The sequence below is a fragment of the Mustela nivalis genome (assembly GCF_964662115.1).
Source record: "Mustela nivalis genome assembly, chromosome: 16".
Classification (NCBI taxonomy): Eukaryota; Metazoa; Chordata; class Mammalia; order Carnivora; family Mustelidae; genus Mustela; species Mustela nivalis.
Genome location: NC_139035.1, coordinates 13363795 through 13389050, shown reverse-complemented (window position 1 = coordinate 13389050; position 25256 = coordinate 13363795). Strand labels below are relative to the sequence as shown.

The window sequence follows — 25256 nt, the reverse complement described above, 5'->3', positions numbered from 1 at the left end:
TTTTCTACAGAGGAGGAGAGCTCTCCCCCCATTGAAAAGAATTTACTCACATGTTTATAGATAATAATCATTTGAATTATCATCACTTCTCAACAAGTTAACATTAATCACTACAGAATTCAAAAATAGTCATTCAAGATAAAGGTGAGTATCTTTTAGGATCAAACAATCCTCCAAATTCCAGCAATCTAACATCCATTAATCTCTTAATTATTTCAAAGTGCTACATTTCTCTTTACACATCACAAACCAGAGGATATAGGATGTAGAGGGGGAAGTTTCTGTTCATTCACAGATCTGCTCTAATTCTGGTCCTGTGTTAACCATTCATTCAAAAATATCTTATCTACAATCTATTGTATACTTAGCACAGCACTAGGTGGGGTAGATTTTGAAAATAATGGGTCATCATCCTTGCTCATAAGATACAATCTTATTACAGAGCTAAGACCTATGAGATACCAATCAATACATTTAATAAACAACCAGAAATTAGGGCTGTGTTAAATAGAAATGTATCTGCCCAACACTATTCATTTTTTTATGTAGTTGTGAATTTTGCCTATCTACTAAAATGTATATGTAACTCCAAAATCAATACTTGCAAGTGCTTTTTTTTTTCTTTCTTTTCTTTTTCTTTTTCTTTTTCTTTTTTTTTTTTTTTTTGAGAGAGAGAGAGAATCTTAAGCAGGCTCCACACTCAGCATGGAGGCCCACCGGGGGCTCAATTTTACAAACTGAGATTGTGACCTGAGCCCAAATCAAGAGTCTGATGCTTAACGGACTTAGCCACACAGAGTGGTGAAAAATTTAGTTGTCCAACCTGCATGTTCCCAGGTAAGCTTGAAGGAAACAAAGCTTGCCTTCTTGTTTCAGCTCTCACACTATAAAAAGTGTTCTCTTCCCAGTCTATTTTAGTACCATGTTTTTCACATTTTTGTGCTTTTTGTTGATCATTCTGCTATTTAAAATGGCCCCCAAGGGTGCCTGGGTGGCTCAGTCTTTAAGCCTCTCTGCCTTGGACTCAGGTCAGGATCCCAGGGTACTGGGACGAGCCCTGCATTGGGCTCCCTGCTCAGTCAGAAGCCTGCTTCTCCCTCTCCCACTCCCCTTGCTTGTGTTCCCTCTCTGGTACTCTCTCTCTCTCTGTTAAATAAATAGATAAAATCCTTAAAAATAATAACAATTGGCCCCCAAGTGCAGTTCCAAAGTGCTGCCTGTTGTCGCTGAGCACGGGACGTCTGTGATGTGCCTTGCAGAGAAAATGCATGGGTTAGATAAGCTTCACTCATGCCTGAGTTATAGTGCAACGTTATGTTATGTATGGATTAGGTGACTAAAATGTGACCAGAGGCTCAGGGGAACCCCCATATTTCCATCTGAGGCAATGGTTCAGTATTTGCTGATTCTGTTATTGGCAGTAACTTTAGAGAGCATAACTACTGCAAATGATGGCAATCAACTCTACACTGAGCGAAAATGTTTTTCAAATGCATTAGATTTCCTCATCAACAGAGAACTATAAACGCCTTCCTGATAAATTACTCCACTGCTCTCCCAAAGAGCCTTCAAAAGCAGTGATTCCGCCTGCCAGTACCCTTTCCCCATCTCCCCAGTTGATTCCTCCTCCTTCCTCAGTTTCCTAAGCGGAAGTCTCCGCGTAAATAACGCTTTCCAATAATCTAGAGTCCTATACTAAATTTGAGAAAAGACACACACAACACACACAGACGTTAAAAATGACCCCTGGGGATGTGCTCCCACAAAATTAAGTGCAAAAATCCCTGGTACTACAGTTGCACGGGAACACAGAGAAAAAGGGTATTTTCTCCACCTCGGGCATCCGCCTTTCGAATCTCCGAGATCATCATAAACATACGCTAAAACATTTTTTTTTTTTCTTCTTTCTCTCACGCAACCACCCTGTACCGTCCCGCAGGCCTTCACAAAGCTGTTCAGCCCTTAGCTTAGCTCTTGTTCCTTTAAGACAGAGGTCGGTTGTTTGCCCTATTCTGAAATGGCCGCGCAGGCTTCCCCACCCTCTGCGCATGCTACTTGAACCTAACTCGGGATTGAAGCAATTCGGAGGCTGTCGCGGCGCAAGATGGGGACTTGGCGCCGGGCGAGCCTGAACCTCCCAGCATGCCTTGCAGCCGGCCCGGACTCCCGACGTCTAGTGATGGGGAAGCTCTGGTGCTTTCGGCCGCCCGAGCGGGTGTAGAGTTTGAGGTTGAGCCCTGGGCCCGGGACCTGGACGCCCGCAGAGGGGAAGATGGAAGCGTGGCGCTGTGTGAGGAGGGGCTACGGCCGCTGTGTGGTGGGGAGAGGCCGGTCAGTAGGGCTGGGAGGGAGGAGGGAGGAGCGGGGGCGGGCGGCCCGGGTTAACCCGGGGCGGGGCGGGCTGGGGGAGGAAGGAGGAGGAAGAGGGTCCGGGCGGCGGTGCCGCCGGGACGAGCCTCCGGAGACCCCGAGGGATAGGTAAACCCGGCGCGCAGCCGGAGGGGCGCTCGGCGGACGGGGCCCGGGCCGGGTTCGGGGCGGTCGATCGCCGGCAGAGCTCGTGCCTTTCCGTCCCCGCTGGGCCTTGGAGCCCCGGCCCACTTCCCCTGCCCTGCCCCGACCCAGCCTGCGCCCCCGGGTCGCGGGGCCTCCTGCCAGGCATCAGCCCCCGCCGGGAGCCGAGCGTCTGCGGGGAGGCGGCGGGTGCGCCGTAGGTCCCCGGGCGGCCTGACCCCGAGGGCGGCGCGCGCGTCGCACGCACACCCGGGGGTTTGTTTGTGGTGTCCGTGTGTCTCACACTCAGTCATTTGTATACCAGCCTTTACGGTTTATTACCAGATACTCCTTCCACACCTGTGTGTACTACATTTTTTTCTTGAAATTGACTTTTTTTTTTTTTTTTAAGCATTTCAGTAATGCTGCCTGTATTAGCGTCGCCCTGAGCAGTGTCCACGAAATCTTGGGTTTGACGTACTCATTATGTCAAACTTTTTCTAATAAATACTTAGATGTAAAAAATCAAAAAGTTTTATTGTGTACCATGCGAAATGGACTGGTGTACCTCACCTGGGAAACACAACACTGTATTAATTATATAAGTCATGGGGATCTGGTTTTAATCTCCTACAGTCGGGGGCTTGATCACAATTCAGCTCAGCAGTGTTTTCCTGAGTACCAGCTGTGTGCCAGGCACTGTGCTAGGCACTTAGGGAGAGACCAGAATTAAAATGATTAAGAAGGCTCTGGTCTTGAAGGAGCTCATCATCTTGCGAAAAAGACATCTATATAAGTTACTGTGAATATAGGCGATAAGTTTTGTAGCACGAGTATTGTATTTCAATACCGTAGCCTGTTAGGATAGAAAAAGTGTGGAGCGAGCACCTAAATCTCTATGGCTTTCAGAGTTGTCACAAAGCAGAATAGTCTGCCCATGTCATGCTTTTAAAGATTTACAGTTAAGTTGAATTTAGAGAACAATTTGAGAATGCATACACAAAAATATATCCTAAAACATTTAAATGCCTTTAAAATGAATATATAAAAGTCAAATAACAGTAAATACAGTTTAAGCAAAATTTCTTCAGTGGTAAAAGTGGACATTATTAACACGTCTTAGAATTGTACCTTTAATAAGTTCTGGGAAAGGACAGAAATCCTCTGAATCCAAAATTTTGCCAGAATAGTATGGTAAGAAGACGGTGCTTAAGTTGCATTGTTTCTTAAGAGAGCCTGAGAGCAACATATTTATTCAAGTTAGTGGTAACACTGCTTTGGATATATTTTGGATGATCAGTAAATTGGTGCTGTTGGGTTTGAAGTACTGGTGAATTATTAATAAGTAATCACTATCCCATTTCATTTCCTTCAAGGAGAAGCATGCCTTAAAAAAAAAAATGAAGGTTGGAAAAATAAATTATCCACCTACTGATTAGCAAGAGAGGTCATTATGTGAAGTTGGGATAGGTTTTTGTTTTCTTAGCTCTACAGATGTTTGGAAAATGGAATCTTGCTATAAAAAACTGTTCAGAAGCATGTTTCTGTCTACTCCAAACCCAAGTTGAAGGAGAGATGCACTTTTCTTGTACTCAGCTTAAGTGTTCTACATTGAATCAAGTATTACATTTGCTGTGGATTTTATTTATCCATACACTTTATTAGATATTAGAAAGCTGCTCTGAAAACCAGTTTGATGGTTGGTTAATCTCTCAGGTGAACTGAGGACTTTTTGAAGCGTGTGTGGTATTTTGGGAGGCTGGTGGTTTCTCTGTTAAGTATTCCAAATGCCATTCATAGGCGCTGAGGGAGAGTTTTGAGATGTTGCTACTAATAATTAAATCATAGCTGCCCCCCCAATCCTTCATGATTTAGAAGTCAGATTTTAAATATTAGACATTATCTTCCCTTGAGGAAACAGATTTGGATTTGGGGTGCTATAGCGTGAACAAATAGTGGTGCCTCAAGGAGTGTATTTATTTCTTTTAGATACCCCATGTTACCCCATCACCAGAAGAGTCTGGCCAGAGATTGGACGACACCGTGGGAGAATCTGCAGAGGTGTTGCTGGAACAGACATATTTCTAGTTGTATGAGGTGGCCTGGACATTATTCTCGTGCTCCTTACCCATACTTCAGTAGTAGGCATTTTTCATTAAATTGGAGACCACCTTGTTTATTTGAGTCTAGAACTCCGTTTCAGTACTGGAACTGGAGACCTGACAACCTGAGCCAGAACTCTTTGATTCATCTCTCTAGTTACATCATGAACTCTGAGGGAGATGAGCCTTCATCAAAACGAAGAAAACACCAAGGTAAAGGTGACATTTATCTTGGTGCAGAAATAGAAGCCATAGAATTATTAAAACTTTACTTTCTAATAATCCTTAAAACCTCTTCCAGATTTTGTAGGGGTTTAGTATTTATTTTCAGCCAGTAGTTTTCTGTTAGGAAAAAGGAAAAGATTTTTTTAAAATTAAGTCTTGTTTATATCTATTTTTATATTTTATTATATATTTCTGGCAGTAAATATAGAAGAAACTATATATAGAGAGAATAAGACTGGGAAAGAATATAGGACTAAACTAAAACATTAATTTAAGAATAATAAATCCATTGTTTTTAAAACAGAAGTCCTTAGACTTCCTAGAAATTGGTATATGTTTTTGAGAGTCCACACACCTATTTTAAAAAATTAAATTTAAGGGTTTTTCAAATTTATTTTTTTGACAATTTTATTTCTAAGTAATCACACCCAATATGGGACTCTAACAACCCCAAGGTCAAGAATTACATGCTCTACCAACTGAGCCAGCCAGTTTAATGCTCACTTTTTTGAGTAAGACAAAAAGATACTCTTAAATAGACACAATCATAAATGAAAGAGATTTTCTTACAGAATAAGATTTTAGCTTATTCAGTATATTTCTCATAATGGGTTCTATTGCTATAATCCTGAGACACTATGGGAAGTTTTATCTTTTATTTTTTATTTTTTTAAAGATTTTATTTATTTATTTAACAGAGAGAGAACGATCACAAGTAGGCAGAGAGGCAGGCAGAGAGAGAGTAGGAAGCCGGCTCCCCGCTGAGCAGGAAGCCCGATGTGGCTCCATCCCAGGACCCTGAGATCATGACCTGAGCCGAAGGCAGAGGCTTAACCCACTGAGCTACCCAGGTGTCCCAAGTTTTATCTTTTAATAAGGGAACAACATCTTAATCAACTTTAAGAAATATTTGTTTTCTAAACATGTTGATAATTTCTAGTTTTGTTATATTCTTTTCACTCCAAACAATTCACGAGACTCCTTTTGTCCTGCCAGCCCTGCTCCTCCCCCAAAGTGTATATGAATCATCTTGGTAGAATTTTGAGTTGTCGTTCTTACTGAGCTATGGTTTTCAGTGAAGATAATTCCTCTGAAGGTATTTGGAAATAGACTGTGTAGGTGTTCATGTGTAGGGAGCTCACATAAGTTTGTCAAAGGAAAATGCTCAAAGTGAGTCTCACTTGGGAGGTCAGAGCTAGGTTAGCTCGAAGATTACTTACGGCTCTTTTAAGTAGAAATTCTGCTACACATTTGAGTAGAAATTTTAAGCACCGAAAGTGAAAATCTATTTGTCTAATACTTGAGCACAACATGTGTTCATCAACAAATGTTCATTTGAATGAATGAAAGGTGTTAGAGACATTAGAATTAGGTTCCTAGGGACAATCAGCTCCATAACCTATAAATCTTGGGCTGTATGAAGTCGTGAGATGACCGTTCCTTCCCGTATTCATTGTTCATCAGGTCAGCGCACTACTCTCTGGTTTAGCCTTTCGTACATCTCCTGTGCTGTCAGGTGGAGCTGTGGCATGCTGACATAAGCCTGGGCTCAGGAACCACTCCCTGCTCTCATTCTGCTCCACCACTGATTGTGTGAACTTGGCCAGGTCATGGGACCTCCCTGCTCCTTGGTTTCCTAGTGTGAAATAATACCTACTTTAAAAGCCTGTTGAGGATGATATGAGACCTGTCAAAGTGCCTAATACACTGTCGGCTTCATAGTAGGTACTCAGAAAATCGTGATGGTGTTGTTTTCCCTTTAACACTTGGGGAATTACAATTTACATACTGATAAACTTTGATTGCGATCTGACTCTTTATATGTCCGTTCTTCCTAGGTATTGTGAATAAGGAAAATGCTCTTCGTTAAGCCATATTTGTGACTTCCGATAATTCACTAATACTTTTCCATCAAGAGAACAGCCTTCTAACTTGCCTGTCACTTTAAAGTGACATTTGAAGGATTTGTGTGACACAATTAGGACTTTTTAATTAGGCACCCTAAAAACCTGATCAGGCCTATTGCTTACTTTCTTTGATTCATCTGTCTTCTCTGCTGTGATCGCCTTGTTCCTCCTGACATGGAAGGTATATAAGCTTTTGTAGTGTGAATTTATGTTGTAAAGTATATGAAGGCCAAAGACTGTCATCTCTATCAGTCGTCTTCAAATTGTCTTCCATGGAACCCTAGCATTCAAACACATATCTGTATGTTTATTAAAAACAAATGTGGGCAGGAGAAAATACGTATTTACCCCCATCATCCCAGCCCCAGTATACCAGGAGCTGATGGTCATGATGTGTTTCAAAATGTAATTGCAGAAAGAGTTGGCTTACAAACGCTTGTCGGGACAATACAATCTCAGTGCATTTTTATGCCCTTCCATACACGTATTTTACAAGAAAATATGCACAACTTTTCTGGACCTTCATCTTTCATACTTCAATGTGGTGGTGACACCAGGGTAGTGCTGTAACTGTGATGGTCGCTTGCATTGTGTTTGCATGACTAGAGCCCTTTGCATCTTGTACGTGTATAAAGACTATGATTTGTGGCTAAAACCATCATAGACAGTCCCCAATTTGTGAATGAATTGTATTCTGGGTAATTAGTTCTTGAGAATCAGTTGCTGACCATCTGTTTCCGTGTTCCCCATGGAAACTGTTACAAATCTCAGAGTAGTCCTAAGGAGTCAGTGCAGTTAGCTGTAGTTCTGGGCCTTTGCAGGTAGGATTCTCCATATTCAGTGAAGGATGCAGAAGGGGATAGTTTCCATCCCTTTCCTGAGTATAGGACAAGCTCCAGGCTAAGTTCTTTAATCCCAGATGGCTTGGGTTTGGTTTGGTTTTCTTTCCGTCACTCTTTTTTTCTTTACCTTCTCCTCAGGCTCTTAGTGCCTTCATGGTACTGTAAGTCTCCAGCACTGCTGATCCACCCAGACCTCAGTAGTCATAAAAATAATCTTCCTCTTCGAGCCTCTGGTCAAAATGCCTATTCCTTCCATGCCGCTGCTTTCGGCATTTAGATTTTGAGGAAAGCAATCTTACTAAACTCGTTTACCAGAGGGTATTTTAAAATTTCACTTTTGGTCTTTTTTCCCCGTATGTATGGAATTATTTATCCTCAATTTAATTTTTAGTTGGTAGAATCTTAGGCATTGTAATCCAATAAAGTGAAAACCTACATGCAGGAAAAGGGAGATATTCTAGGGCTGAGGTTTTTCCTGCTTGAAAACCGATCTCCAAATCTGTTTTCCCAGGCTCTTCCCATTTCTTGTTTTCCCCTTCTGTTGAGCTCATAGAATCTCTAAAAGTTCCACATTTTTCTTCATGCCTTTCCATGGCATGCCTTCCATGGTGGGGTGAGGAAGATAAGATCGAAGGGGCATATGTATGTATGTTTGTGTGTGTGTTTGTAGGTCATTTCTAAGTCGAGGACTGCCTATAATTGCAAAATCTCGTGCTTTTTGATTCTCTTTTTTCATCACTGGGCCCAGGTACATGTGTCTTTGCAGAATGTAAACCATCACACATTTCTGGATGCTGCATGCTGGGTTCTTCAACCAGCCCTTGTCATTGACTAGCGTTCTACAACGATGTTATCTTCAACGTTTGCTTTGGTGTGCATTAAAAAGATTTCTTCTGTTCATTTTGTCTGCATTGTTCCACTAAATACACTTCCATATATTGCCATCATACACCCTTCATTCATGTCTAAACCAGAATTCTGAGATGAGTTATTTCTAGAGCTTAATCATTTGATAATCTTATCTTACTAATAGGAAATAAACTACGGTGTGAAAACATCTTATTAAAAAGCCAACTGTGACATGCAAATACAGTTGACCCTTGAACAAGAGTCAAACTGCGTGGGTCTCTGCGTAGGCAGAGAGGCAGGCAGAGAGACAGGGGGAAGCAGGCTTCCTGTTGAGCAGAGAGCCAGATGCGGGGCTTGATCCCGGGACCCTGAGACCATGACCTGAGCCAAAGGCACAGACTTAACCAACTGAGCCACCCAGGCACCCCTTTCTTTATGATTTTAATAAATTTATAAATAAATTTATAATATAAATATAATAAAATAAATTTATAAATAAAAAGAAAATAATATTTTCGTCAGCTTACTTTATTGTAAAATACAGTATAAAATACATATAACATACAAGTTATGTGTTAATATACTGTTTTTGTTATTGGTAAGGCTTCCAGTCCACAACAGACTATTAGTAAAGTTTTGAAGGCGTCAAAAGTTTTATGTGGATTTTCAACTGCACAGTGCCCTTAACCCTCCCCTCCAACCCCACTTTGTTCAATGGTCAACTGTACACTATCATGGTTATGAAGTTGCTGAGCATGTCTGGCAGAGCCACTTCTTAACTGTAAGTAAATGAGAAGCTATGTAGTCTTAACTTTATGAACACTCTCTCAGTCTCCAAAATGACCTGCTAACTCCTTTTAATCTTTTATACCTGTTGGTCGGTCTTTGTATCATTTTACTGCCTTCGTAATCAATTTGATGACAGCTTCCAGTTTCATAGCGCTATGTTGCCATTTCCTAGGGGAAAACATTCTGTTCATTGCCTGTGGGAATTTTTAAAAGGCAAAAAAAATCTCATGCCGGAAAATATTTGGTCATTTTTCATTAATTCTTTATATTTTGTTCAATATATTTTAACAGGCACAATTCAACGACATTGGGAATATATATGTAACCATAATAAAGACAAGACGAAGATCCTAGGAGACAAAAATGTTGACCCCAAATGTGAAGACAGTGATAACAAGTTTGACTTTTCAGTGATGTCCTATAATATACTTTCACAAGATTTATTGGAAGACAATTCACATCTGTATAGACACTGCCGGCGGCCAGTTTTACACTGGAGTTTTAGGTTCCCCAATATCCTGAAAGAAATTAAACACTTTGATGCAGATGTAAGTGCAGAATATCATCAAAATTCTTCGCATAAGAAAAGTTTATCTGTGAACTAAATGGGTTTTACCCCTTTTTGTCTGTGGTCTAAGAAGGGAAGATGGTTTTAAATATAGTGATGGAACAGTTTTTAACAATGTATCATGACTTCCAAAGCATCATTTGCGAATGGTTGTTGGTGTAAATAATCATTAAATTTTCAAAAAAGATCCAAAAAGTTCTGCTTGCCAGTCAGTTTTGAAAACAGAGACTGGCAGTGTATTAAATATTCAGTAAGTACTTCCATTGATTTAAAATGTAAGTCATTCCTCTAAAAATCTAGATACATTCAAAGAAATCACCTTGAGAAAGGACTAGAAGGATTTAGTACTAAAGAACATTGTAATTCAGGAAAAAGAATTCCAGCATGTAAATTTAAAATACTTCTTTTGGGAAATACCAGTTTTGGATGGTAAGAGAGGCCAGGTTTTTGAGGACTGATCAAATTTGGAAATATCAATTTGATAGTTTCAAGAAAAAAGGCTTAAGTCTTTTTATTTCAACTTTCATTAGGTTTTTAGAATTTTAGCAGCCTATTTTTAAAGATGAAAGCATCAGAAAATTCATATTTGCTCTCTGTTTTAATTCAAGCCATTTTTTTCCTTCCAAGGTACTTTGTTTGCAAGAAGTTCAAGAAGATCATTATGGAGCAGAGATCAGGCCAAGTTTGGAATCTTTGGGTACAATGTGACTTTATTTTAGCCAGATTTACTTTGAAAGATTTGTGTGTTGTTAAAGTATAACATGCTAACAATGATGTATGGTGTATTTAGGCAAAGAAGAAAGTCTTAATTTTGAAAAAACTTAGTACCCATTTCAAAAGGTCAGGAAAAGATTGATGTATTTTAAGTGGGAATTTTTGGATTGATACATAATTTTTTAAAAATTTTTTAAATATTTATTTCTTTTGGGGGTGAGGGGCAGAGGGAGAGAGACTCTTATGCAGGTTCCACACTGGGCCTGCTATGGGGCTCGATCCCACAATCCTGAGATCACGACATGAGCCAAAACCAACGGTCAGATGCTAACCGATTGTACCACCCAGGCACCTCTTGATAGATAATTTTAATTCAAACAGAAAAGTATGTAAGAATCTCCTAATAGATTTCTTTCCAGGAGTTGCTCTACCCACCACTAGACCCCCAAGTTTCCGAGTTCCTTATCAGGGACCATTGTGTCTGGTTCATCATTATAACATCAGTGTCTACCAGTAACAAACAAGTAGAAGCTAAAAACCTGTTTGATGAATGAACACTTCGAGAAACAGTTCATCTATTTAAGAAATGCTGCCTACTTTGCATTCATTCTTCGCAAATATTTTTTGAACGCCTGCTATATCCTATGTACTGTTGTAGGCTGCGGTGATCTAGCAGTGAGCCACATAGATAAGTCTCTGTCCTTCCAGACTATGGAAATAGCAAAGCAGAGACCCTGAAATAGAAGTGCCTGAAGGCAGGTGGTGAGATGTGTGGGGAGTTGAGCAAGTGGGGAAGAGTCAGAGGCAGAAAGGTCAGAGATGGGCTGTCGGGGGGCTGGGCAGTGTAGATGGGCAGTGTAGATGATTATAAGGCCTCACTGTCTTCGTCTTGACTTTGATCGGGATGGGAAGGAGAGCATGGTCACGCACGTCAGCATATTTAAGACTGGAGTCAGCCAGTAGAGAGACCCAGTCTTAGGACCTAGACCGCATCTCAAACTTAACATCCTACGTTATTAATGCTTGGGAGAAGACACTTTGATAAATATTGTTCAGAGGTATTAGGAGAGTTATGTTTTGCCTTATAGGCTTATATGGCAGACCCTGTGTTAAATTTCTTTCTTCCTTGTAGGTTATCACTGTGAATACAAGATGCGGACAGGAAGGAAACCTGATGGCTGTGCCATCTGCTTCAAACATTCCAAATTTTCACTCTTATCAGTGAACCCAGTGGAATTCTACCGCCGTGATGTTCCTCTGTTGGATAGAGACAATGTTGGATTAGTGTTACTTTTGCAGCCCAAAATTCCGAGTGCTGCCTCTCCTGTGATCTGTGTAGCTAACACACATCTGTTGTATAACCCAAGGCGAGGTGATATTAAGCTGACCCAATTGGCAATGCTTCTGGCAGAGATTTCCAGTGTTGCCCATCAGAAAGATGGCAGCTTCTGCCCTATCGTTATGTGTGGTGACTTTAATTCTGTTCCTGGTTCTCCGCTCTATAGTTTTATAAAGGAAGGAAAATTGAATTATGAAGGACTTGCCATTGGCAAGGTAAGTGCTTGCTTCGTCATTATTAGGAGGCAGACTTAGTCTCTCTGTTCATCGTAGTGCGGGGATAGTCATCACTGGCTGTTTGAAAACCTTGGGTTCCCAGTACCCTTGCTTTACCAAGCTATGATGATGTTCCCCAACTACTAATAAGTAATGATGCTCAGTTGGTTGAACTTCATCTTTTCCATCTATTTATGGCAGCATTCTGCTTAGAGGAGTTGGCAGGTAGCAAAAAATCCAAAGTGCAGGAGAAGAAGAAAAATAAAAGCATTGATAGACATTAATACTTTGTAAATAAGGAACTACTCATAAGGGGACGGGTAATAGAATTTTGAATGCTGGATGTGGGCAATATAGTTGGCAAAATAGTAATTTAGTATTTCTTTACTATGTACATTTTCCTTTTCATAATGCTAAATATTTCAGTTTCTTAGCTGACTATATCCCATGTTTTATCTTCATTGTGCTTTCTGTTGCTTACTTCACATCATTCGATCTTCAGGATTTTAACCAAAATAAACTCTCCACCATTGAGGTTTGAGTGATAGTTCTAAAATTTTGTAAGAGTTGATCTCCCTTAGTATTTTAAATAATAGTTATATAAAATATGTAAGATTTTATATTAATATAATTGAAAGACAGGAACGGCAGTATTAGTCCAAAGTTATAGATCATATAGATGTCCCAATTGGAGTGACAGGAAAGGAAAATATTGCCATTTTTTTTTTTTAAGATTTTATTTATTTATTTGATAGAGATGACAAGTAGGCAGAGAGGCAGGCAGAGAGACAGGAGGAAGCAGGCTCTCCAAGGAGCAGAGAGCCCGATGCGGGGCTCAATCCCAGGACCCTGGGATCATGACCTGAGCCGAAGGCAGAGGCCTTAACCCACTGAGCCACCCAGGCGCCCCAATATTGCCATTTTTATGTCAATAATAACTGCTTTCTGAATTGTATTTGAACAAGATTTCATAAGCACAGATAATCACTTACTATGATGAATAATGGGTAGTGCCATTCTTGGATTTCCTCTTATTTAAGACATAAAATTTTCAATACAGAAACTATTTAAAATCTATTCACTTAAGGTACCTGTTGAAATTTTGTTTAGGTATCTGGCCAGGAACAGTCTTCACGGGGACAAAGAATTTTATCTATTCCCATTTGGCCCCCAAACCTAGGTATCTCACAGAACTGTGTGTATGAGGTACAGCAGTTACCAAAAGTAGAAAAGACAGGTAAGTGTTCGTAGTACATTTTGGCAGTCTCCTTGATAATAGTGTTCCCTTTGAAGACATAAAACTAAATTTTTCAAGGGATAACATCTCAGGGATGAATTATAAAAAACATTATACTTACTTTCTTAGTCCTTTTCTTAATGAACTCTAAATTTACCATTCTTAAGTTGACCTTCCAAAATTATCTGCATGAATTACTTGCATGTTGCTTTGGAATGTTTGCATTTCAGTTTTGCTAATTATGGAGACCATCAAAACATAAAGGTTCCCTGATGGAGCATTTAACTAGGCATCTATCTAAACTAAACATGTCTTGAATATCATTCCTAGAGTAAGAGGACTATTCTATGGAAAACTAGAACAGAACAATATATTGAAAGTTTAATATATTTCTCTTTCTTCTTATAGACAGTGATCTGACACAGACAGAGCTGGACAAAACAGAGGTCCTAGTGACAGCTGAAAAGTGAGTTCTGGGAAATAACAGTAGACATTTACTGACTTAAGTTGGCTAAAAAAATTATTTCTCAAAAACCACTTGGATAAAAAATGAAAAGGATGTTTTTCCATGCTGGTGAAGAATGCTGGCTCCTCAGTCAAACAGACCTGAGTTCCTAACTGTGCTACATTTTACATGTGTGATTCTGAGCAAGAAGCTTAACATTTCTGAGATTTAGTTTCCTTGTCTATACTTCGGGTACTTGGGAGGACTGCATGAGACAAAGCATGAAAAGCTTGGTGTTCGGTTCATAGTAAGGGCTTAAGCATTGTTATTTATAGCAAAGAGCCTGTCCGTGGACCTGGACCAGCTAGTTCTGTGAAATACATTGCTATTACATATTTTTTTTTTTTAAGATCTTATTTATTTATTTGACAGATAGAGATCACAAGTAGGCAGAGAGGCAGGCAGATAGAGGGGGAAGCAGGCTCCCTGCTGAGCAGAGAGCCCAATGTGGGGCTTGATCCCAGGACCCTGGGATCATGACCTGAGCTGAAGTCAGAGGCTTTAACCCACTGAGCCACCCAGGTGCCCCTGCTATTACATATTTAAACAAAGGTCAGGATCACAGGAAAATACCTTTCAGATTTCAAGAGGATGCTTTGCCTCCTTTGACTTACTACATCTCAAAATAATCTGCAGGAGAATTGATCCAAAAAAGAATATGCCAGTATGAATATTTATATTTAAATATAAATTATATATTTAATTATAAATATAAATTATATATTTAATTATATATTTAAATATAAATTATATAGTTTACATAAGTATTTATAACTGTTGAACTACAGGGAAAGTTACCAAAGGTCGAAGGGTGGAGATGCCTGGATTCCTTATTATTAGTAAAGAAGCATGAATATTTGGGGTTATGGTTGAGAAATAGATGTGAATAGAGCAGGATAGAGATTTAAATCTTGTCTCTTTGGGAAATTCTTAAAATGTTTTGATTTTATATTGTGGCTCTTTTATTAATTTTAATTTTTGTTTTAACATTTGCATTTAGGGACCAATTAGAATCCCCTCTTATTCATTTTATCTGCTTCTCAGTCTTGTTTTTATTTTGTATACTATGTGTTGAGAAAATATTATCTCATGTAAAAACCTAGTAATATAGGAAGCAACAGTTTTTGGATATTTTAAAAAAGAATATTTAAAACTTCATGATTAGGGCGCCTGGGTGGCTCAGTGGGTTGAGCCGCTGCCTTCAGCTCAGGTCATGATCTCAGGGTCCTGGGATCGAGTCCCGCGTCGGGCTCTCTGCTCAGCAGGGAGCCTGCTTCCCTGTCTCTCTCTCTGCCTGCCTCTCTGTCTACTTGTAATCTCTCTCTGTCAAATAAATAAATAAAATCTTTAAAAAAAAAAAAAAAACTTCATGATTAAACCTTTCAAATACAGTAAAAACTTCCCTAAGATTTTTAAAAATTTTATTTATTTATTTGACAAAGAGATCACAAGAAGGCAGAGAGGCAGGCAGAGAGGGGGTGGGGGTGGCAAGCTCCCTGCTGAGCAGAGAGCCCAGGGCAGGGCTCGATCCCAGGACCCTGAGATCATGACCTGAGCCGAACGCAGAGGCTTAACCCACTGAGCCACCCAGGCATCCCCCTAAGATTTTTTTAAAAAGATTTTATTTATTTGAGAGAGAGAGCATATGTGAGAGAAAGAGAGCAGTGGGAAGGAGCAGAGGGAGAGGGAGGAGCCAACTCTGCTGAGCAGGGAGCCTGTTATGCAGGGCTTCATCCCAGGACCCTGAGATCATGACCTGACCTGAAAGGCAGATGCTTAACTGAGCCAGCCAGGCGCCCTCCTTGAGTAAGATGAATAAAAAGACAAATCTAACAAATACTTGGTTTTGACTAATTCTAAAATCTTTTTATAACAAAATGAGGTATAAGATACTTTTAAGTATCTATATATACATGTAATGTGCTTATACACAGAGCTTATTATCTGTAAACCAAAAAATTGACAGTAAGAGAACAGTTTGAGAAAAACCTACTTTACATTTAATAATAATATGTCTCAATCCTGAGACATAAAACATTGCTAAAACTGGAAATTAAGGTTATTTGGAAAGAATAACCTTTGTTCTTTGACATTAAGCTCTTTAAAAACTGTCTTTATATGTGTATCTTAAGCACCTAAGATAGTGCCTGAAACTTAGTAGGTATTACTTAAATGTTGAATTTTTTAAAGTTTAAAAAAATTTTTTTCACAATATAAAAGATCTTTAAACTTTTAAGATGTATTTATCGGAAATGATTTTTAAATTCTTCATTACAGCACATGTATTTGTAACGTGACATAACTAGAAACCATTATAGAAGCTGGTTTAGGATATAGTACAAGATTATCTGATATGTCATAGCAAGAATAATCATAGAAAAATATAGCCAGTCTGACATCAAAAGTCATATGGGTTCTTTATTTATTTATGCATTTATTTATTTATATTATTTAGAAGTTATATTCATAAAGACCACCTTTTTTCTTAAAAATACAACAAATAACTTATAAATTGTTTTAGAGTGCATATTAGGAAATACAGGCTCTCAAATATTTTTTTTTTAAGATTTTATTTATTTATTTGACAGAGATCACAAGTAGGCAGGGAGACAGAGAGCTAGGAGGAAGCAGGCTCTCTGTGGAGCAGAGAGCCCAATGCAGGGCTCGATCCCAGAACCTTGGGATCATGACCTGAGCCAAAGGCAAAAGCTTTAACCCACTGAGCCACCCAGTCGCCCCTTTCAAATATGTTTTAATTAATAATAAATCACATTAATATGTAAATAATTAAGTTTTTACCCCACGTATCACAGCCTTGATAATGGGTTTTGAGTATCACCACATGAATGAACAGAATGCCAGATTGTGGTGTGGTCTGTCTAAATAACGCTTATCTGAATGTCAGGCTTTGTCTGGAAATTAAATGAGAAAGTGCTTTAAACAGGAAGGAGTCTAAAAATCAAGAAAAACTTGATGGATGCTAAGCAATTTTTCTTTTCAATTTAGATTATCTTCAAATTTACGGCACCATTTCAGCTTGTCATCTGTTTATTCACATTATTTTCCTGACACTGGAATTCCAGAAGTGACCACTTGTCATTCCCGAAGTGCCATAACTGTGGATTATATTTTCTATTCTGCTGAAAAGGAAGATGTTGCCAGGCAGCCAGGTAAAGAATACATGTAATCTTGCACTGTGCTTGAGAAGAGAGTAACTCCAACCTCGGGCTGAGTTTGAGAAAGTTAGCTAAACATCTAGGTGACGTTCTAAATTTAAAAGTTAAAAAAAATTTTTTGGTAATGTATTTGAGTAAATCAGTTAATCACCTGTAAAACATGGAAGCAGTGAAGGACCTCAAAGCAAATTATCGCCTAAGAATTATATCCTTAGCTCCTCCTTCCAGTGCCAGTCAGCTTCCGAGTTACGGGCCTCTTGTATTGCCCTTTAGTTTTACTTGCCGTAAATTTACTTTCTTTTTGTGTATGTGTGACAGCAACATCAGGTAGTTTTGTACTTAAATTTTACTAACGCATACTGCCTTCATGGGAGGACCTTGTTGTATTGCCAGCAATGGACAGTTGTGTCATGTTGACTCTGGATCTTTCTGGAAAGAGAAGTCCATTATATGAATATGTGATTTCAAAAAGCAGAGGTGATTAAGACAGTTTTCCTTGTACGAGTCAGTGAAAGTAAGGTTTTAAATATTAACCAAAGGACTTAATGTGGAGAACAGAATGCAGTTTAAAATGACTAGAAGTCAGAGAATATCATTCAGAAAACTTCACAAGTCCAAAATGTGGGCAGCTGTTCTGTCTTTTCTGATTTCCCTCCGCCCCCTTTTTTTGTGCTACTTTTCTTTTCTCCTTTTTTCTTCTGCTTGTTTTCTCCTTCCTACTGAGGATAACCTGTATTAGTAATACTCTGGATGGCTTACTCCTCCCCAACTAAGATCAAGTCTATGAAATAGGCTTGCTGCTTTGAATTTGTAGTCGGGGTCTGGGAGTTGTCATGCTCAAAGTGTTCACTAGGTGGCAGTAGTGTGCCACGGACCGGCATATCAGATGGTCCTCTGACTCTACTGTGGGCCAGTGTATACTAATTTAATCTCCAGGCACCCTATAAACTTCCTACTCAGCTGTCGCTGGGTGTGTCTGGTTTATACAGATATAGGATAGTTGATGAATTTCTTATGTAGTCCTCAATCTCACATTACTTTTTTTTTTTTTTTTTTTTAAGATTTATTTCTTTTAGAGAGAGCAAGAGAGCATGTGTGTGAGCATGGGGGGAAGGGGGAGTGGCAGAGAGAGAGAGAGAGGGATCCTAACCAGACTCTGCCTTGAGCTTGGATCCCATCGTGGAGCTAACGCCATAATCCTGACACCATCACCTGAGCAGAAACCAAGAATCGGAGGCTTAACTGACCGGACTGTCCAGGCGCCCCTCAAAATTACTTCATTTTTAAATTTTTATTATTTTTTAAGGATTTTATTCAGCACAGAGAGCATGCACAAGTTGGGGCAGAGGTAGAGGAAGAGGGACAAGCAAGCTCCCTGCTGAGAGTGGAATCCCGCTAGGGGTTTCGTTCTCCACCCTGAGATCATGACCTAAGCCGAAGTCAGATGCTTAACTGAACTGAGCCACCCAGGTGCCCTTCAGATTACCTTTAACGTACTTATGTGTTGCACTGATATTTTCTTCTAAAGATTATTTGCAGAACTCAAAACAAATTTGAACCAGGGGAAAAAACCAAACATCTGAAATTGCTGTGCCTAAGAACTATAATTAGCTTATAACTCAATATGAAATGTAATCATATTCTAAAAGCTGTTTCCCACTAGACTCCAGAAGGTTCTGAAGTTCTGTATCATCGTTTAAAGGAGGGCTTGTATGATTAATTTACAATGACCTGTTGACACAGTTTCTCTAAACATGTGTTTCCTTAATGTAGGAGCTGAGGTTGCTCTGGTTGGTGGCTTGAAACTTCTGGCCAGACTATCACTCCTTACGGAACAAGACTTATGGACTGTTAATGGACTTCCAAATGAAAATAATTCTTCAGATCATCTACCTTTATTGGCTAAGTTCAGACTTGAGCTGTGACTCTTCTTTGATTGTATATACATACATATATATATATACTTTTCTTTCCGATTTATATTCTTTTTCAAAAAATGTAAAATATTTCTTGAGAGTTTGCATGTTTATTTTTATGCCGTGGAGTTTCTGAAGAGGTTGTGTTAAATGCTTGAAACAGATATCAGAACAAACAAGTTTACAACAATTTTCTTTGTAATACCAAAAAAATATTTTCCTGACAAGTGAGATCTAAACGTTTACTCCTTATTGTAAAAGAGTTGTAAATATTTTTTATTCTAAATCCCAGTAAAGTTGACAGTGATTTTTAAACATAGTGCATCCTCTTTAGTTAGTAAAGAATTTCAGTTGATGTTTTTGGCAAGCTTTATGGTGGATCCAAAGTATCTTTGAGTTCCTGCAAACCACAACTCGTTTCCCTTCCAGAAGGCCTGATTTCATTGTGAGGACCATCTGTTTGTTAAGTCCTAATTAGTTTATCTCAGAAATCGCTCACAAGTGTCCAACCAGCCATTTTAGTTTGGTTTTGAGGGGGCTTGATAATGCTTCTTAGAATTGTACAGATTGCTTAATTCGTCTTTACTCCTCTCCTGAGCCGTGGACGATGTCTGCATTTTGTTGGGAGATGTAGGTCACTGTAACTAAGAGTTGAAGTGCTTTACAGACGCCCTCTTTCCATCCTGTGACAGGCAGACCATTCCAGCATGCCTGAGAGAGGCAGAGACTGGGTTAGAATGCCTTTGTTTGCCTAGCAGTTTGTGGGGATTTTGGTTTTTTGTTTGTTTTCTCTTCAGTTTCAAGAAGAGATTCCCGGGTTGGAGGAGCAACTTTATTTTTCTGAACCAGTTCTGTGGAAATTTATTTTATTAGGAAACTTGTCTTTAGAACAAAGTGGCAGCTATAAGATTCTTTTGGTTTTGCTCAGATATTTAGGAAGCCCGTAGAACTAGTGGGGAGATACCAACTTGGAGACCTAATACTCCTAACTAGTAATTTTAACTGTCTTAGTGGTATTGTTTCTAAGATGTTCCTTTGTTTTCTTTCCTAATGAGGCAGCAGTGTGACGTGGTGCTGACATTTTTTTATAAAGTGGTCAAGAGCAGGTCTAGTGAGTCCCACAGGTGGCGCTCTGTGTTTGGATCGAACATTTTAAAACAAAAAAGTTAATGTGTCCTCATTTTTAGACAATAGGATAAAAAAATTATGCACATTTTTACTAAGTAGTGATTTTATATTCAATTATACTGAATTATAGAAGTTTTTACAATGGGTGTTCTTCATAGAATGCCTTTTCTGAAATTAGAAAGCAGTATTTACTCCGGGTCCTGGACTTTAAAGGTTTTTGTACTAAAGTATATTTACTACAGTTATTTTTTGAGAAAAGAAATCAAATGACTACCTGAACAAGGCGTGTAGGTTATGAGGATTTACCTATGAAAAATGATAAGTATTTTTAAATGTTTAATTTCTCACTTTTTTGGGTTTTTACTTACAGTATTAACTGTAGTTCTAAGACTTTCCACGTTTTCTAGTAACAGATTGCAGAATATTGTGTGCTCTAATTAACAGATATTGTCCTCATCAAATAATAGTATGATTAATCCTTTTTAATATTGGGGGAAGAAAAATGAAAATGCATTAATTACTCCTTTGTGTTGTGAGTTTATTAACAGATAACTTTGTGTATAGGCCATTGTTGCTAAACTAACATCTCTGAAAACCTCTGAAAATTTAATTTTTTATGTCCTGATCAATATATTAATTTTAGGCCCTTTTCATGTGCTTCACTTTGTAGAATAAATCCATAAAAATGCTTTCCACTTGAGCATATAGGACGTAGTATTTTGTGAACTGGAGGCCAAAGGGTCAGTGCAACCTTCTCACAGGTTTTTGAAGCTCTGCTAAAATGAACTGTCCACTTCTCTTTACTTTTTTTGGTCAGAATTGATGATTCTGTTGGAGCCTTGTATTTACCTGCCAAAAAGCATTTAAATCTGGTTAATTGCTTAAGCCAAATCACCCCCAGGCGGAAGTGCTGTACTGGCCAAGTTTTAAAATGGAAAGAGATACTGTGGAGTAAGAAATGTTGGTTTTCCGATACCTTTTGATATCAAGATAATATGCATGTTTGAAATCTTGTCTTTTTTTTTTTTGGAATTTAACAACTGTTGGCTTTTAACCCTTTGCTTTCCTAAAAAACCAAGTTAGAGATCCAGAGAATTCAGGGATTTGGGGAAACAGAAGTCATTTGCACTTCGTCTCTATGAATCAAATAATAAATTATTACTCTAGTGTATCTGTGCCTGGAGGTTTTGTGGTAGGTGTGCTAAGTGTGTCCACTGGGCTGTTGTCCCTTCTAAACTATTTCATTACCCTACAGCCTGTATTACTTAGAGTGATGCTAACATGTAAGTGAATTCAGATGTGGCAAAACAGAATAGTGTTGAATACAGGGTCTGAAAATTGTGGAAGAAGATAAGGGTGAGGGAGTGATAAATGAGTTTACTAGGACAAGTAAAAGGACAAGAAAAAAATAAATCACACCCTCTTACATACGTTTTTGGAAGAAAAACAATCCTTAAGTTTCCAGGATGGTTTTTATTAAAGTCCCATGCTGTGTATAAACATACAAGTGATGAGAAAAACATTAACTTGAAACATGCACTTATCTGGCATTCTCTAAAATACCATTATACAACTTTTCCTTTACTTAGAAAAATACCCACTAAAACAATCACAGTTTTCCTTAAAGGTTTAAAAAAAATGTATTGGCCAGAACAAAGTCCAAGAGAATAAACAAGATTCTGAATTGTGTGTCAAAAAAACTGTACAAGGTTGTACATAAAACTATAGCTTACAAAAGCCTTGGGTATAGTAAGAATACAGAATTAAGATTTCCAAAGTTCTATTTACCAATATCTATTAATAAAATCCTTATGAAATAATTGACTTAGAAAAAGTGAAATGCTCATGATTTCAAAGTGTATAGAAAATACTAGATATCACTTTCTGAAATAAAGTGTACTCAAAACAGCACATGGAGTCTGAAATCAAGATTTCTGTCATCCATTTAAACTTTGCATATATCCCCATAATGGCTTAAGCGTAAAATTTCTCTTGCACTAATAACTTTAAAAACTAGATTCAAATCATCTCATAGTTTTATCTTTTATTTTTTGAATAATAGCCAGTTTTAAAATTAATTTTGGGGGGAATAAATCATGTCATTTTTTGTTTTGTTTTGTTTCTGCCTAAATATCATCTTAATCAAATACCTGCGCTAGAATGGAAGAGTCTGGTACCTTTCTCAGATCTTTTAGAAATCAACATAATTCCACAGGCAGTAAAGCTAAAATGAAAACTAAGAGCATTTTAAATTACTTTTCATGTTTCTGTGACTAACCCTGGCTCTGGGGGACTGAATCTTACCATCGAGAAGGGAGTGGAAATCAGGTTACTAATTGAATCACCAAACCAGCGGTGGTTTTAAGGCTTGTACATCAGCGTCTTAGAATAGTTTGTGTTCCTATTCTTTACCCTTTTTTGTGGGGAAAAAAAGGGGCTCTGCAGCTAATGACATTCTGTATTTTGGATGGGACAGTACTTAAGTAAAACTTGGAAAATCCTAGTCTAAGCTCTTAGAAAGATCACCGTGGTATAAATGGTGTACTATTAGTGATAATAAAATTTCAGATTGGCAAACATAAGATACACATATCTTATTTTTCACAGAGAGAGCTAAGTCAGTATTGTTTCAGAACTCAGATATTTCAGTAGACGTGGTCATGAGGCTGCAAATGAGTTTGCCTTATGAAGAGATACAAAGATAACTCATCTTAACTCAAACTGACACTATTCTTAGAGTGATTTTAGTTCAGAATTTTTAACTTCTCTATTTTAATGTAATTGAGATGTCCACTTACTTGGTCCTTTTCACGTAAAGGACACTAAACTTCCTTCTTTTTCAAGAAAATAATCACTTTCCATTAATGCCACTGAGTTTTAGCATAAAGGGAGCGCACGTGCGCATGGCTGAGGGATGAGGTCACCTGCAGTGGTTTTAATGGTACAGAATCTCAATGAGCAGATTATTTTTCCACTCCCCATTCTAAAATCACCTTCAGGCAAAGAAAGCCAGAGAGGAAGTCCTGGCAACTGAAATAACACTTGTGTTGACTAGCAGACTTCATGTACATCTGCGAGTTGGCCTCCTGTGTTGGCACAGCCGCCGAGCTACAACAGACGAAACAGAAGCACACTCTTGATGGTGACAACGTACACACTTGACGAGTAGAGCTCCTCTCCGCGGCCCGCAGTCCAAAGTTATACAGACACACTGTCCTTCACGGACTCCGTCACACTCGAAGGTAGAACCCTCTACCTGAAGACTTTTCCATTTAAAAGAAGTTTCTGTTTCTCTTAATTCATCGCATTTTCCAATACCAGTTCCTAGGTCCTGAAGTGGTACTTCAAAGAGAGGGCCTGGAAAGGGACCACATGTGCCACCTTTGGTCTTAATATAAGACATCAGGACCCCTCCCTGACAACAGTGAGTCCTCCGAACCAACGCCTGACTCAAGAGTCTAAAAATCGGATGGGACGTGAACAGAAAGGTTATCTGGTTCTCAAGACGCTGCCGATTCACTTCTGGCCTCTGCCTTTCTGAGTGTGTGGTTGCTGGAGGTCCTTGCAATACTGCTAAATGTGTGTCACAGTGCCGTGACCTCTTGTGCTTTTTTTGCTGGAGTTTGCAAAGTTTAAATGTTAGTGACAGAACACAGACTACCTTCAGATCGTGCTTTTTGTTTTGAAAAAACAAAAACTGCTGTCAGTGAATGCTTTAAGAAAGATTAAGAAGTAACTCCAAGGTCCTGAAAAGAGTTTCCCGTATTGCCAGAAAAATTTCAGTGCTTTTTAGTAAAACACTTGGTATAATACCTTAATCCCATTATATGTGTGCACCAGGAAAAAATTCCAAACTTTCTGGAAATCCCCACTGAAGTACTGGGGAAATAATACAAATAGAATATAAAAAAACAAAACACCATTAAATTTGCATATCTGATGTCAAGATGCTGAGGTAATATTGACTGCTTAAAAAAAAAAAAATCCCACCAATTCTTGCCTCTGTTATTGCTGAAAAAAGACATTAATACTGGCTGAGTTACCTTACTATATCAAAAGTGGGAGAGAGGGTTTCAGGAATATTTACTACTGGTGAGGAGGCATCATGTCCAAAAGCAAGTAAATAAAAGTAGGTCAATGGGAAGATAGAAAACTACAGTTACATATGACCCTTTCTATCTGTAGTGAGGGGGACAGTCCAACCCCAGTGGGGTTTCTTCAGCCTTTTCATGGTGGCCCCTTCGTGACTTTCAACGTTAATTGTTACCACCCACTCCGATTCCATGTCCAAGTGAATCCTTAAAAATAAAATCCACAGGTTCTCAATAAATAGCTGCAGTTCCTCCTGAAGATGCTGGGGTAAAGTGCAGAGAGAAGCACCACGGAAGCCCTCTTGCTGGCTGATATGGCTTGCCTAAATTCGGATTTGGTAGCCCACCTCATTCAGCGTGCTGAGGTCAGCCACCTTCTCAGGCAGTGCGGGCCTAGGGGTCAAAGGCAGGTGGGGGAGAGGGAAGGGATAGAAAAAGTTCACTTAGTATTTGACTCGGAGAACTTGACTTTGTTCTCTTGACCCTTCAGGTGCTTGCCCCCAGCCTCCCCGCCACACCCCACCCCTCCCCAGGCTTGGTTCCCAGCTTGACCTCGTGTTCTCAAGTCCACTCTGATGGGATGTAGAGAACATTTTCACAGGCTTTTCAAGGTAGAGCTGAAAAAAACCTGATAGGTTGCCGGATGAGTCTGTCCAGCTCGAAGCCTGCCTTCGGTCACACTCTAAGTTCTGAAACCCAGTATCTGAGAACCTTGCAAGGATCTAAAAACAAATCACATGTAATCCAGTAGAACTAAAAACCTCAGCCGGACTGTCCTTGAAACCTGGGCTTCCTGATGCTTACGCCCTGGGGGAAATCCAGCAACTACAAGACCTCTCAGGTGCCAGGTTCACACAGAGAGGTCCTCGGCTCTCTCTGACGGAGGATTACTCTTCCAGGCCCCAGTGCATAAAATCGGGGCAAATCCTTTCCAACTCATCTGAAAAAGCATGTCAGTGTGGAAAATCATTCTGTGACAAATCCTCTGTTTTCCCTCAATACATTTTCTCAAGTACGAATAAGCCTTTAGGTGAGATCATGTCAGAAAGTACTTGAGGCTGGAAAAAGAAAATCAGTAAGCACATCACCTGTCTTCATTAAAGACATTTCCTCAATGATCTCCCGATATAAAAGTACGCCTACGCGTTCTCCCAACTTCA

General features: G+C 39.1%; 2 protein-coding genes across 20 annotated transcripts in view; one reads left to right on the top strand and one right to left on the bottom strand.

Moving 5' to 3' along the window:
* Positions 1 to 687: 687 nt before the first annotated feature.
* ANGEL2 (angel homolog 2) lies at positions 688 to 21176 on the top strand. 9 transcript variants are annotated; one of them, XM_082702509.1, is made up of 9 exons: positions 2067 to 2331; positions 4483 to 4808; positions 9499 to 9755; positions 10403 to 10472; positions 11622 to 12043; positions 13154 to 13280; positions 13689 to 13746; positions 16792 to 16955; positions 18735 to 21176. In XM_082702509.1, exons 1-9 carry the CDS (start codon positions 2273 to 2275, stop codon positions 18884 to 18886), a joined length of 1635 nt encoding a protein of 544 aa, XP_082558635.1. In that variant the 5' UTR covers positions 2067 to 2272; the 3' UTR covers positions 18887 to 21176. The 9 variants fall into 9 exon arrangements, 8 of the variants coding, with proteins under 8 accessions (XP_082558639.1, XP_082558638.1, XP_082558635.1 ...); XM_082702511.1 differs by having other exon boundaries at positions 2080 to 2290; XM_082702514.1 differs by lacking the exon at positions 4483 to 4808 and adding an exon at positions 6659 to 6908 and having other exon boundaries at positions 2244 to 2331.
* Positions 21017 to 25256, bottom strand: part of VASH2 (vasohibin 2) — a 39840-nt gene continuing 35600 nt past the window's right edge. For 10 of the 11 annotated variants that reach the window (XM_082702525.1, XM_082702517.1, XM_082702521.1 and 7 more), the window contains one exon: positions 21017 to 24489. In XM_082702525.1, coding sequence (XP_082558651.1) covers positions 24420 to 24489 — 70 coding nt within the window. In that variant the 3' untranslated portion in view covers positions 21017 to 24419. The remainder of the gene's footprint in view (positions 24490 to 25256) is intronic. The other variant, XR_014303821.1, reaches the window with a different exon arrangement.

Excerpts from the sequence above, each read along its gene's own strand:
- ANGEL2 (XM_082702509.1), top strand. The coding sequence starts at position 2,273 with ATGGAAGCGTGGCGCTGTGTGAGGAGGGGCTACGGCCGCTGTGTGGTG. Across the intron at positions 9,756-10,402 it reads TTAAACACTTTGATGCAGAT|GTACTTTGTTTGCAAGAAGT; the intron begins GTAAGTGCAGAA and ends TTTCCTTCCAAG. Across the intron at positions 13,281-13,688 it reads ACCAAAAGTAGAAAAGACAG|ACAGTGATCTGACACAGACA; the intron begins GTAAGTGTTCGT and ends TTCTTCTTATAG.